Source organism: Glossina fuscipes, unplaced genomic scaffold (assembly GCF_014805625.2).
Source record: "Glossina fuscipes isolate IAEA_lab_2018 unplaced genomic scaffold, Yale_Gfus_2 27, whole genome shotgun sequence".
Lineage (NCBI taxonomy): Eukaryota > Metazoa > Arthropoda > Insecta > Diptera > Glossinidae > Glossina > Glossina fuscipes.
In genome coordinates, this window is record NW_023998422.1 from 8,756,482 (window position 1) to 8,772,012 (window position 15,531).

At 34.5% G+C, this 15,531-nt stretch overlaps 1 protein-coding gene across 5 annotated transcripts in view; it reads left to right on the plus strand.

Moving 5' to 3' along the window:
• LOC119635637 (netrin receptor unc-5) overlaps positions 1–15,531 on the plus strand; it is a 68,376-nt gene that overhangs the window by 43,201 nt on the left and 9,644 nt on the right. For 4 of the 5 annotated variants that reach the window (XM_038030526.1, XM_038030524.1, XM_038030525.1 and 1 more), the window contains 6 exons: positions 10,666–11,583; positions 11,709–11,925; positions 12,044–12,249; positions 12,319–12,397; positions 12,461–12,631; positions 12,700–12,753. In XM_038030526.1, coding sequence (XP_037886454.1) covers positions 10,861–11,583; positions 11,709–11,925; positions 12,044–12,249; positions 12,319–12,397; positions 12,461–12,631; positions 12,700–12,753 — 1,450 coding nt within the window. In that variant the 5' untranslated portion in view covers positions 10,666–10,860. Of the gene's footprint in view, positions 1–8,894; positions 8,993–10,665; positions 11,584–11,708; positions 11,926–12,043; positions 12,250–12,318; positions 12,398–12,460; positions 12,632–12,699; positions 12,754–15,531 lie in introns of those variants that run through there. The other variant, XM_038030528.1, reaches the window with a different exon arrangement.

Sequence of the window (15,531 nt, forward strand, 5' to 3'; positions counted from 1 at the left end):
TCATGAGAAAATCATGATCATTTTCAAACTTGTTAAGTTTCTAGTCAAATCAGACATATATATATATATATATATATATATATATATAAAGTTTATATTTTTATCTAAGAAACTCTGTACGTTTACAAACGGACTTACTTGGCTCATTCATTTTAGAATTTCATTGTGACGTTTACAGGGTGTTTAAAAAACACCGCCAAGATGACTTGTGCATATAGAAAGCCCCGATCTTAGGCAATCGCAAGTTATTTTCTTAAAGGTTTAAAAAACTTTTTTAGACTTCTGTTAATCCTCGTATAAAGTAATGGGTTTTACTTACATAGCAATCGGTCTCTAGGAGGCATTGTCTTACATTGTCTCCTTACAGCTTTAAAATTGATCAATGATTGATAAAAGACTTAATTTATTTCTTTAATCACATTCCTTAAACAATTATTATATAATATCTAGAAAACATTAGCATGATTATCATTAAACTAATCAGGTGGCAAATGTACTCATAAAGCGAACGGAAAAAACTCCAATCGGGAGTGGCGTTTTGATGCGTATTTCCGGCTAAAGGAATGATAAAATTTCTTTACCCTTAAAGGTTTTGGATAGTAGATAGCAGAGTATAACAAAGTTATAACATATTATCCTCATGCCATGATTCAAACACTAGCCTATCAGTTCCGGTTGCGGTTAGTGTGCGATGAAATAAATTCATATAGTAACAGTAGAGTATAATAATAAGTAACAGTGACGCTTAACTGATAAATAAAATATTTTTTTATTATTATTTTTTTTTTTTTTTAATTATATTAAAGCAGAATAATAAATAACGGGTAATCGATACCAACTGACCGCTAAAATATAATACACAGGATTTTAAACAAAAGCCGATACGATAACATTAGTGTGAGTGTTACGTGATTTTTGTTATAATTTCAATGAAAGCACTACAACGGAATGACGTTAAACTCATTTGACTATATATGATCGAATATGTAATCATTTAGACATCCTTTGCTTTGCTGAAAATTCAGCATGTCACGGAAATCTCATGTGTCGGTGATGTGAGGTAATTATTTGGAAATCTAAAGTAATCCAATTCGCGAAAGTTAAGTTACCACGAATCATGCCACCTTGGCATGGTAATGCCTTGATTTTATTTTTAATTTTAACTGATATAAGGGTTAATCTATCTCAATCCATGGTAGCAGTGTCAGTCTGTCTTTTATAGAAGAAACAAGTAACAACACTATAGTGAACCACAGCCCGCTATTAACTACTTCATGCTACTGTGGACTGTTCATATGACGACTTTTCAAAATAAGGCGTTATGTGGAAAGTGGTCTGATAGCTGAGAGCTATTTTCCTTGGAACAAAACATGTCAGTGTACCAGTGTTTCATCAAAATATCCCATAAGTTGCGGTCTGCAAGTTGAGCACAAGTAAACAAAACGGAAAGACGGACAGACAACGTCAAATCGATTCAGACAGCGATTCTGTATGGTTCTGTTTCAAGTCCTTCTGGATATTGCACATCTCGGCACAATTTTAATATTCCCGCATACCACTAGTTTGTGTAGGGTGCACAAACAATTAAAATGGTTTAAAAAAACATTAAAAGGCATAAAGTTTTGTTTTTTTTTGTTCAAATTTCTTTTGGAAATTTATTCAAATGACAATTACATCCCAAAAGACTTACTTGGCCTTACAGTTAAAATAATGCATCTACAGCCGATTACAACATATATGCAGCATATTTCCCTGCTTCGCTTTAACATGAACTGTTTTTCTATTCATGCTGTTTTAACTGCAAGCATCATAAAATTGCTAAAGCTTTGGAAATTTGATTTTGTTGAAAAACAAAAAAAAACAAACCATAAAACCAGCACCATGATTCCACCTTAGGGTGAATTCTTTATACCTATTATCTAAGCTCAATATAATTGCAATGTAGGTGGCCTACTAATGAAATATAATTGTGAATATAAATCGAGTCAAAGTGACCTACTAGCAACGTAAAATTATATGAAAAAATTTAGTTTTTCTTGATTAGTAGGCGGGGTGGTCTCATTGGGCTTAATTTAATTTTTGGCGCACTGGCAAAAAGTGTGTTAAGAATAAAGATTTTTTCAGTTTATACAAGTACAAAGGAAGTTTTTTCACCTTATATGTTTAGAAAGTAGTTCCAGTAGTAGGCCTGATAATAGGCAAATTTCGAAAGATTTTTTTCTCTTTTACAAGATTTAAAAATATTCTTTTCATACAAATTATCAAGAGAGTCGACCAGTAGACATCATATTAGTTTTCCTTCCAAGTGTTCAAAAATTTTAATTCTTTTCTTTTAATATTATACTCAATTTATGGCATGATTAGAACTTAGATGTAATTGCGGACCGATTTTTCTTATTTCTTTCGTCCAACAAATATTCAATCCATTCCTTTTCAAATTACATTGAATGTGGAAAACAGGCGGGTTTAATGGGCACTAAACCTAAAGTAAACTTACATTTTGATGCAGTCAAAAGAATATCATCAGTGAAAATATGAAAAGGCACAGAAGTGTTGGATGCAAATTTTTTTTTTCTACTTTCGAATTAACAATTCCTTGTAGCTTTAAGTTTTTTCGATAAAATTTTATTTTCTAGCTTTGCTGAAGCAGGAGCAAAACTAGAAATACCAATCGGACGTAGGGACAGTCATTTTAATATTAGCTAAATTTTCTATTTATAGTCGTATACTGCTTGTGACGAACAGAATAATTAAACAATAAGCGAATGTATGGATAGACACAGCCCTAGCCAGCCAAGGTAATGTGTAAAAAATGAAAAGGGAAACCGGGCAGACCGACAGAAATGTACTATCCATTTTGTTAAAAGTCCTACATTGTTTGTAATGCATATAAAATGTAACTAAATTTTGAAGACAGACAAGACGGACAAATATTTCTAAATTTACTAACGTAGTGGACAATAAAGTTTAACAAAAAAAAAAAAGGACAGACGTACAGACAGCATTAAAATTGGCTGGAAATTTCACTTATAACAGCAAATCGCATTCTCTAGTGCGTGGAATAAATACATTAACTTCTAAAGGACTAAAGGACGCTTATGTCTAAATTTGTTAATGTGAGGTGCACAACGTCATGTTTGCCAAGTGTAAATGAAAGTGGGACAGATGGAGAAAAAGATCTAAATTTGTTAACGTAATCCGAAAAAAGTGTAGATAAGATTTGAACAGACGGACAGACATTTCAAAATTAGATGAAATGTTTTCGTGATTTAGGCGAAATGTAAAGAAAAATAGGAACGATAGACAAACATGTCCAGATTTGTTAATGTAATGAACAGAAAGTGTTAATACGAATCGGACGAATGGACAAACTAATTAAATAAAAAATTAAATAAAAAATTTTTGCGATATGTATAAAATGTAAACAAAAAAATGAAAGACGGACATAGCTATCTAAATTTTACAATGCATATGCGACCGTAAATGTAAACAGAAATCGGACAGATAGACAAACATGCTTAAATTTGCTAAGGTAATTTGTGCAAAGCATGTAATAAGCATTCGATGGACGGACAAAAATATCACAAAAACACTGAAAAATCTTATTTTCAATTACATCACATCTTTTGTTGTGATGTGTACAAATAGCATATAAAAATCGGAACGACAGACAGACCTGACCAAATTTGCTAACCTAATGTCGAGCAAGTGTAAATGAGAATAAGATGAACGGATAAATATTGTCTTTCAATTTCATTAATAGCCTATCAAGGGACGGAAAACATACAACATACATTTATGCTATTGTATCGAATAAAATGATAAAATTAATGTATCTTCATTTTCCGGTATAAAGGGATTAGAAAAAAAAAAAAAAAAACTATTAAATTTTACAGATGAATATTTCTTTTTTTTTTAATTCTTACTTAAGCAGCTTAATAAAAACTAATTCCAATACAAGTTCTATTGATACGAGTTTGTATGAAATTACAAGGCTTTCATAGATTGGCTTTGGCTTCAGCATGCACACATGCATGCATATGCAATCACACACACACACACACACACACACGCGCGCACACACGGTCACATACACAAGTGCATGCAGACAATCAACGTTTAGATTGTATGCAAAATATTATTACAAAAAAAAAAAAAAAAAAAAAGAAATGAAAACAAGAACAAAAAGTTATGCCTTTTTGTTTATCATTTTCATTTCCTGAAAAGAGTGTTTAGAGAGGAACATCAAGAAGAAGCAGAAGAAGAAAAACAAAAAACAAGAAGAAGAAGATAACTAACTAAACACCATAGAGAGAAATTCAAAGTTTACCAACATTTCTGTAAGCTATACATGTGTTTCTAAACATGTTATTGATATAATAGGCTTTCAAATATGAAATAAAAAAATAAAAAAAAAAAGTCATAAACCTACATGCATACATGTAATCGTACATACATTTATATACTTATACATCTGTAGTTATTCTAAAGTTTATTTAACACACCACAGCAACCAAAACGTACATACGTATGAATAAATTTACGTACAAACAAAAAGGAGTAAGCGAGTGAGCGAACACATTCTGGTGCGATGTTATGTTCAAGTGGGATACACCACGTATGCAAGTAAAAGCGTATACTTTGCAAACAAAAATGCACATACGAATCTACTACTAATATAGTATTAGTAGTAGTAGTAGTAATAGTAGTAGTAGTAGTAGTACTAGTGCAGTAGGTATGTGTACTTCAATCTATTATGAGTAAATTACAAAATGTTAGAAAGCGTGTGCGTGTGCGTGTGTTAGATAGAATAAGTATAAATATGACTATGCGTGTGTGCTATATATGCAGACAATATTCTATACAATGTGCATAGCTGTTAGTTAGTTAGTGTGTGCATGTGTGCATGTGTGTATGCAGTTAATAGAACTTATATTAGTTATAGAAGAGTATAATAATAATATATATATATGTATATATATGCGTTTGTATGTGTTTGCGTGTATGTGTAGTAAGCATTGGTTGGTTTTATATTGCTCTTAAGCTTATTTACATAATGCAGGGTAAATTACATTCAAACGTTCGATATGCTCTGGTCTCACTTATTTGTACAGGAATTTTATGTGTTTTACTTATACACACGAACACATAAAGGCACTTATGTGAATCCGTCACAAATGCAAGCAAGCAAGCAAAGCAAGCAGGCAGGCAGGCAAGCAAGCAGGCAAGCATGCCTGCATGCATATGTAAATATAGACTAATATGCATACAAACATACACTTATTACCAATGTTATTATTATTTTGCCGTAAGATTATTATTGGTAAGGTCAGCCAAGTCGGTGCTCTTGTAAGGGTTGTTGTATAACAAACTAAATGAATGTGTCTTAAGACATTTATACAAAAAATGAAGACATTGGCCATGATGATGTGTTGCAATTGATATTTTAAGTAATTCCAATTTCTCTTTGGCTCAAAGAAAAGACAAACAAACATATATGAACTAAAGTACAAGGTAAACACTAAGTAGCAAAAATTGTAGCAAGAACCCAATAAGATTATTAGAAGGAAATGGAAAGCAAAAAAAATAAAAAGAAGGAAAAGAAAAAGAAAAAAAAAAAAAATGTAATACCTTTTATATAGAGTTTTCAACACTTAAGTACACAATTTTCCAGACAAGTACGCACACACACACACGCACATATATACGCGACTATGACAAAGCATTGAAAAGTTAGCAGGTGTGTAATGTTCTTGTCAGATAATATTCCTTGCTTTTTTTGTTGTTGTTGTTGTTGTTGTTTTTTTTTTTTTTTTTTGAAAAGACGAAAAAACTTTGAAAAAAAACTTAAGGGAAATGAACCTTTAGAAAATCATATGGTGGTCATCCAAGCACAAAGGTATTTATCTTCACCCTTAACCAAGTGTTATTTGTAACTTCAGCATTTGAAGAGTGATAGTAGTGCGCGTATGTGCATGTGATTCCTGCTTTTCTTATCACTATTCATAGTCCAACACATGCTCACTCATTGTTTTAAAATGAAATCATCATCATCATCACCTTCATCACAGCAGCTTAATGCTGATGTTGACATGTTCGCATGTTCGCATGTTTGTGATTTTCTGTATTTCATACTATTCGTGAAAGTACCCAAAAATTGCGTCTACACCTATAAGCAAACATCTCACTTCATCAATGCAAGAGTGCAGATAATAACCATAAGAGTCAACTAAGGATTCATTCGTTCATTTCATTACATCATACCCAGGCATACGCTTAAGTATAAGCATAAGCATAAGCATAAGCATTTTCCGATATTCAATTATAATGAAATTTGAGTTTCTAGGTTAGTAAGATGATGCATGCTTTGCCTTCAAACTTATCACAGCTTGACCGGGTACACAGGTAAAAAAAGTTTGCTCTGTTATGATGATGCAATGAAACAGTAAAAACCCATCAAGCACTGATAAAGTGGGAAATTGCTTTTTTTTTTTTATTATTATTTTATTTTTTTTTCTATCTGTTACTATCCTATGTTATTGTAGCATACAATTTCATCGTACATATTAAAAAAAAAAATAAAAAAAATAATAATAAATAAAAGAAATGGACTTTTAACGCATTCATATACGTAAGCCATTTATATAAAGTGTTGGTTTCAATGTGTGGTCAGGGTTCAACAACCTTTCGAGGTATTTACAGTTTTATAAGCCTAAATCTATAGAGAGCACTAGAGTTGTACAGCGTACACTTTATACTTTATGTAAGTAAGTAAGTGTTGGTGTTTTATTTTGTGACATTTATGACAGGCAGGCAAGCAGGCAGAGCCTAATGGGAACGACGCCAACTTTAAAGTTGAATGAATGAATGCTTTTCAAATATTATTATATTCTCAAAGTTGCTTAAAGTTTTGTTTTTGTGATTGTACGAGCATCGTACAAAGGATGTGTACATCGTCGTCAGCTTAGCGCGGAATCGAGGAGAGAGTGTGTATTAATTGCAAGGTATTTTTTGCGCAAAAATACTTTTCATTTTTAACCGATACTTCCAAAAGGACAACCAGTCTTTAAGTTCTATTTAAAAAGGATTTCAGAGTTCGATTTCGACCGCCAGTTGACAAAGGGTTAACCAAGGAACCTTTGCTAATTAGAAACAATGATGTGTATAAAGCAAAAGAGTTCAAAGAGTAAAAGAGAGTAACGTAAGTACTTTTAAGCGTTTGTTTCCCGAAACTGGCAGATATTTGTAGCGAATGGATCACGCCGTTGCAGCGTAACTAGGAGAAGATCTTAATTCCGAGGCAGCTCTCTCATGTGAAAATTTCTTAGTAAGAAAAATTGCACTTTATTGGATGAATTCTTTCCATTGACCGGGGAACACTGATACGGATGCCCTTCCATCGCTCTCTTTAATCTCATTTTATTCTTATGCCATTTTTCAGCTAAGTAGATATCCCAGAGTTGAAGGCTTCTAAATTTTTATGTAAGGGATTATTGAAAATTTGTTTTTATGATGATATAGTTGGTGGTCTCTCTGGTCTTTTCATCATCATGGATTAAACAGCGCAACCATGCTGTGGTATGCCTCTGAGCTAAATGTTTTCAAAGTTGAGTGGCATTGCCAAATGCAATGCAAGGACTGCTACGCTTAAATACAATATTATGTTATGTATGGTGTTGCTGTGACATTTTTTAAAATATTCGTTTCATTTGTATGAGTTATGGTCGATGAAGTCGTTTAACGATGATGTTCTGACACACGAAGCTCACAACGCATTTCATTATTTTGATCGCTACACATATGGTCAATGAGGTCTCAGGCATAGAGGCATTTATCGTCGGCAAAGGTCGGCATTCAACACAGTATTGTTCGAGTTAAATAACGAACGCTTTGTGCTATGAGATAACATGGCGTGTTCGAAGCTCAAAAACCCTACGTTGCTTATCGAGATTACATATAGCGCGACCTAAAACGAAAACAGTTGCAATCAGGCGATCTAATATTAGTTGTGCCCTCTGTTATTTATTGTCAATTAGGTATTTTTCATATTTTAAGAGGAAGTGTTCTTAATGTACTTCGTTGTTGAACTTGGACTCCTTTGCTTCGTCGATTGCCAAACTAAAATCCATTAAGCGCTTATAAATTCATGTTCAAGTTGTGTGAGACGATTTAGGGAGTCGCTCGAACTCATGCATGAATGAACTGCATCTCGTCTCTTCATTCTTAGTGATTTTTAGTGACTTTCAATTATTTATTAAAGCCTATTCTGCCTGTGGATGCAGGCTTCTGTAAGTCTCAAGTATTATATCATGGCCAGGGAAGAGGAATATTATGATCGTTTGCCTCTTAATCGCTATCATGTAATTCTTGTCCCCACCTCTAAATGTCAACCGCTGCTTAGTTATTTTGAATCTAAGTATCCCATAGACCTTGTTCTTGAGAGACGTGACAGTTTGGAAAACTAACGAGTATAACGGATCAGTATTCGGAAGTCATTACATCAACTTGGGGGATAAAGGATGTAGATAAGATAATATGCTAGCGATTCGTAATACAAGAATATGTAAGAGTAGACAGACACGAGGCGAACAGTGGATGGACTGAGAAGTTATCATGTAGATGAAACGATAGTCAGTTAGAGAGTCAAAAAAAATTAAGTCAAGCGCACAAGTGCGTTCATAAAACGATTAGTAGGTCGATAGGCAAGCAACTTTTTATGTATTTATATATTTATTAACTCATCAAATCAATACAAATACAAATTCTTATGAACTACAGTGTTTCCAGTTTATAAACAATTCGATTGGGCTAACAATTTATTTTTTAAATTGCATTGCTCACACCGGTAATAATTACTGTTATGTAATCTACATAGGGAATGCAATGGACTATAACGCAGATAGTTAATTGCGGCAATGAGAGTGTCTTACGGAAATATGATGTCGTGAGGACTTATTCAGAACGTTGAGATTGGCAAAGTTTAATACGCATGGTATGAAGAGAACCACAAATCACTTTAACCATAACAATCACACGAATCATGTCCTATCTTTTGAGCGGAGGCAGTAACAGTGTAAGGTGAAGACTATTTTCATGTAGCGGGCGACCTCTAGTGAGACCTTTAAGTTCTTCATATAAAGCAAGAAAAGAAGAAAAGTTTTTCCGAAACATACTTTATTTGATTAACATGACATTGATAGTAAGGTAACCAGAAAACAACAGAATATTCTCAAATTAGATGAACAAAAGCAGTGTAAAGTGTTTTACAGATATTCGGCTCGTAGTGAAACTTACGACAGACTTAGCTCGGTTACTAAGTAGATCGCAGCCAGTGTCATAAACGGACAGGTAGTTAGACGAATGGATAAACACGTAATAGGATGAAAAGTTCGGGTAAAGCAGCGGGAAGTAGATAGACATATAGATTAATAGATTAATGTGCAATTTAGAAATAGACTAAGCGACGACACACTGAGTCAAACAAAGATAGACTAACTGATGAATGAGCAGACGCTGGCGTGTCTGTTCGCTTTAGGTTATAATTACATGTTTGATTTTATTTCTATTCTTACATGTACAACAATCTCATAAAGTGTAAGGATTATATATATATATATATATATATATATATTGCAAGAACATAAGCACTAATAATTCAAACTTAGAAAAAAATTTCCATATAAAACAAAGTTCAGAAAAGGTCGTCAAACAAGCAGATTGTCGTGCAGGCGGGCAGACAGAGAGACAAATAGTCGGGTTACTGATGGACGGATAGACATATTGACTGAAAAGCAGATTAACATTATGGGAAAAAGATAGACCAGCAGATAGCTAAGCAACTTAGCATTGGCAAAAGAACAGAAAATTAGACAAGATGATAAAGATACGCATCTATGAAGGGACAAAAAGACGGACAACGATTGAAAATAGTGATAAAAAGCAAGTTCAACAAATACACGAGCGAATAGACATAGAACTAGGCATATATAGAAACAGAAGGAGGGACGGACTGGCAGACGAATCCACCAGCAGATCTGCGAACGACTCGCATTTAGTTAAACTGACATGCGATACGACGAACTGAGGCAAATATAAAACTTTAAACAGCCAGCGCCATAGCCAGAGCGAGAGCGTTTTAGAATCGTACAAACGCTGCTTTAAATTTCTGAAGCGTTTTATATAGAAAAAAAAAAAAAAAAAAAAAAAAAACGGAACAACAAAATTATTACCCACCCACTCATCTTGACAGTAGCTTGACCCTTTTTGAATGAACACTCAAATTCATAATTTAAAAAACTTCACTTTATTTGACCACCCAACGTCAACATGTCTACCCTCAAATGATTTAATGCTTCCAAAAAAAAAAAATCCCATTTCGTGGTTCAGTATACAAATTACATTGTGTTTAACACATTTGATTAATGACCGCTTGACTGATTACCTATTTCGTAACTAAATGTGTAAACAAATGCCTCATTACATTTTTGAATTTTTACTAACATTAATTTTCATTTTTAATTTCACATTAAAAACAACTTTATTAGCACCATTATCACAACTACCACAAAAAATCACCACAACCACCACAACACACAAAGTCGTCGTCACCATCTTCGACAGGCAAAAAAAGTGCATTTTCTTTTCTGTCTTTTTCTTTCTTTGCAGATACTTTAAAATTCATTGACAAATAAAGTCAAAGAAAAAAAAAAAAAAAAAACAGAAACGAAAAAAGTTGTGTACTCATGACCACAACAACAAATTCGAAGACACTGCAACTTTTCAATTATATAAAATAGTAAATATTTGACAACAACTAGCGACCGCCTCAACTATCGTTTAATAAGGTTGCGCTAAATAAAAATGTTCACAGTCACTACACTGAGCAGAAGTATCGTTTACTTAAGTCTTGTGTTATTTGTATTTCAACGATGGGTGACCAGCTTATCAACTGCGCCTCAGACATTGGCGGATAAAGATTTATTAAAAACAAATATTCCTTCGCGTTTAATCGAGACCGGAGATGTGGAACAAAGTGAAGAATCGGATGACGTTTATGGCAAACTCGATGATTTAAGCGATGAATTCGAGGGTTACGTAACACCACGCAATGATAATGGACAGGATTATGTCAACAATTGGGATGCACTGGCCGATGGCGATATTTCTTATCGGGACGCTGTTGGTGTCGGTAATATCGCTCCTGGTGGCAGTGTCGAAGGAGCAGGTGTTTTCATACGTGATAAATCTCATATGCCGGCATTTCACGAAAGCTCTGCCCATTCTTCGGCTGAAATTTTGACAGCAATAAACAATAATGGCAACAATAGTGACACCAATAAAAGTAAAATCAGCAGCGGCAGTAGTAGTAGTAGTAGTAGTAGCAGTAGTAGCAGTAGCAGTAGCAGCAGCAGTAGTACTATAATAATAGGAGGTGGTGGCACGTTGGATGAATTTGTTACCGGTAAATTGGGTGCCTCAGAAATGGGGGTAACGTTGCCGTATTTCCTAACCGAACCGGAAAGTGTATATGTGGTCAAAAATCGACCGGCTATTTTAAAGTGTAAAGCAGCTCATGCCTTGCAGGTAAGTAAATTTGTAACTGTAACTATAAATACACACATATAAATATAATGAATGCATTGCTACTGTTATTACTGTTGCTGTTATTTTTGTTGCTATTACAACCCAATTTCCGGTTATTTATGCAGCTGCATTTTAAATGCAGTGGCAGCTCGCAGCCGCCACCCTCAACGCACGATAAACACGTGGATCCGCACACGGGTGTCCATTTAGAAGAGGTCACCGCCACCATACATCGCGACTTGGTGGATGAATATTTCGGTAAGGGACCATTTAAATGCGAATGCCATGCCTGGTCGTCGAGGGGTGTCGTTAAAAGTCAAGCGGCTACAGTAAATATTGCTTGTAAGTGTACATATATTAAATTACATGCATAAACAAATGCATATATATACACTATATACATATATATATATATATATGAGCGTGTGTGTGAATGTAACGTTTGGTTCATTTTCCTTAGATATGCGCAAACAATTTGTTACCTCACCGACCTCGCTACGCGTTGAATTGGGCACAAGAGCCGAATTATTTTGCGAACCACCCAGCGGTTTTCCAGTACCTTCGGTAAATTGGTATAAGAATAATGTGCCCATAGCAGAAGTTAACGAGCACGGACCGACCATAACCCCTGCGGGTACATTAACATTTCGTCAAGTCACTCTACAGGTAAGTGTCGAGGAAATTTCATCCGTTTTTTTTTTTTGTTGTCAATTCGACTAAATTGCAAGTGTTTAGGATATGGCAAATTATACTTGTGTAGCTGAGAATATAGCGGGAAAACGTACGTCAGATTCTGCCGTACTTATAGTATATGGTAAGTTTTATTTTACCGAAGAATCCAACCCAGAGATTAAGGATGCAAGTTCATATTTCTCAGTTAATGGCGGTTGGAGTTCCTGGAGTCCTTGGCGCGAATGCAAATGTCTTGGCAAACCGTTTCAGGGTCGCAAACGTACTCGCTCTTGTACTAATCCTATACCCATAAATGGTGGTTCAGAGTGCATTGGCCCTCAAATACAAAAATCTCCTGATTGCTTAAGTTGTCCCGGTAAGTACACAGTTCTTAATACTCTTACCAAAGTTCTTGCAAAGAAAATGCCGAACAATTCTTTATAGATGAAACTCAAATCGTCAGCGCTGAGGGTTACGACATGCCAGCCATGAAAAGAAGTAAGTTTTATAGCATTTATAAAAACCGAAAACACATAAAATTCGTTTTAACTTTAGCAATAAGCTGTCGAAAAAGTATCAATCCATTGGTATGTAGTTAACTATTTCTAGAAAAAAAGCACAAATTTATGGCATTTAAGGGAATCTGGTTAGAAAACTGGAACACGAGGCCTCTGGACTTGAACCGAATGTCATTTAGAAAGTTTTGGCCACAAACTGAAAGCATGCCCGGGCATGAGAATCTAATATACGGTCTGATTTTGTCAAGTAGATTTCCCATACAGTTCTTTGGCTAATAAATATTTTAGACGCCTTTGCGTGCTTTGCCAGAGACTGAGTGCCCTTTCTTCCCTTCGGCATACACAATCATCGTGGATTAGGTCCCATCCCATAACCTATTATCGCAAACTTTCCTTCGGCATACAGAGGTATCGTGAATTAAGCGCGCATCATAACGTGCTTTTAGCGGCTTGATGCCTTAATTCGTATAGATTGTTGGATCGTTGCTTATAGCCCATATAGTTTATGGTACAAGTTTGCCTTAAACCTGCGTGGATATATATAACGACTCGAGAAGGACACACACACATGTTTTTCTAAACTAAGAGAATGATTCTGAATCGATTTAAGCAATTTTAAAGACTTTTGGTATATTTTCTTCTTCTTTTTTAATATGACGCGTCACTTGAGGGATACTTCTATAAGTACGTACGGTGATGGTTAAAAAGAAATGGTGGGAAGAGAGATAGGATGTGCACATAGCCTGGAAGGTGTGAACATGTTTTGGACGGACAGTATTGAGTGTGGATTTTTAAGGGTATAAGAGAGGCGTCTTCCAATGCCGCAATTTGAAAAAGTCGTTCCGTAGTGTTATACATAAGCTTTAATTTGTTTGTTGCACAACTTTTGATACAAGGGTATGTTAAATTTGTGCGCCCGTGTGCAATACACAGAAGAGCTTGAAATCGAGCCACCTTTTGAATTTATCTGTCCATCTGTCCGGTCTTCTATTCTTATGCTGCATTTAAAGGGTCTCCAATTTTTGGGATATTTTTGGTTTATGCTTAGTCCGCTGGCTTATTTTGTCCCAAAAATTAATCCTTCCGATCCAACCACTTTTTCGACTACTTGCCATATAACGTTTTATTTTGAAATGTCATTATATGAATAATTGGAACAAGATGTTTAATGGTGGGTCGTGACCCGCTATAGTGTTTTTACTTGTTTCTAAATATGTTTGGCTAACGGTATTCAATCCGAGTATAAAATACTTTAAAGAAGATCCTCAAGCAGTTTTGCTTTTTTTTGGTCACAAGGTATTCTTCTTCTCCACCCTTCCAAAAAAAAAAAAAATATATATATTTACGTTCTTGGTAACATAAAACGACGGAATGGTATGATTACGGGATTTCATTAAAATATTGTTCCCATTTTTTTCTCTATTGGTTCACTTGTTCGAAATATGATAAAATCCTTAGAGGGAAAGCAAGCGAACAATTTTACGGTTTCTTAACTCTCCATAAGGCATTTTTGCCTTAGGCAGCGTCAACACTTTCACAGGCGAAATATTACAGGGTCTTATGTCTATTCCGTAGGGGAACTACAAGAGAACTTTACATGGACGTTTTTATTACTATCGGGAATCCTGACTAACGTTATCTCTCTATCTCTATAAGCAATGAAAATATTGCTTACATCACTTCATTTAAGATAATGGCTCAATACTTTTGCGATAAGATTTAAACTTTATTTCTGATGAATTGCGTTTTTGCTAATTTTCAACCCTCTTCAGCAATTGTGAAGTGACGGCATCACTTTGAAAACCATAAAAATCTATTGAAATGCTTTTACACATCATTGTTTAATGCTCTGCAAATCTATAAAAATCATGAAAAATCAAATCACTTCAAATGGTTTTCAAAGCTTAAATTGATAGGCAAGTAATTGCTAAGCATACTATTCTCTGCCACAATATCCCTTGACGTTACGCTTACCCTGGCCTGGCCCATCAACTATAGCTTTTGTGCGTAACGAAATTTACTTATGTTGTTTTTGTTTTTGCTTTTTTTTTTGTTTTTCGGTTTTTGTTTTTTTTTTTTTTTTTTTAATGTTCTCTATATATTTGGTTTCATTTCGTTTTGTTCGCACACAATAAATTCTAAAATAACTGAAAACTACTTACGAAGTCGTGTAGTTTAGTTTCCGCGTCTATATAGACTCATACACATCTGTACATAAATTTAAAAACTTTCATATATACAAATGCATGTGAATATATACATCCTGCGTGTAGTTTAAACAAAAAAAAAAAAAAAAAAAAATTCAGAATGAATCTTTGTTGTTGTTGTTGTTGTTATTGTACGATACTCTACTCTACTCTAGAGGAATATACTATATATAGTATACTCGCACAACTACATACATGCGAAAATGCGAATTAAAAGAAATCACAGAATTGCTCATTTACGCAAATATACAGACACACGGATGTACGTAAAATGCATGAGGCAGGCAACGATAGGAATACAATAACATCATCGTCATCATCGCGTCATTCAATTCCCGTTTTTCTCTTCCTTGTATGCTTGTTTTTCCTGCAGTTGGCGTGTGTTCTTGTAACACACCACTCAACTATTTAGTCCGACATCATTCAAAAACATGCATGACGAGTGTTTTTGAGTGTGACGTCATACACTATACTAACAATCAACACAAACTGACAGACAGACAGACACACACACACACACACACACACACACACACACACACACACACACA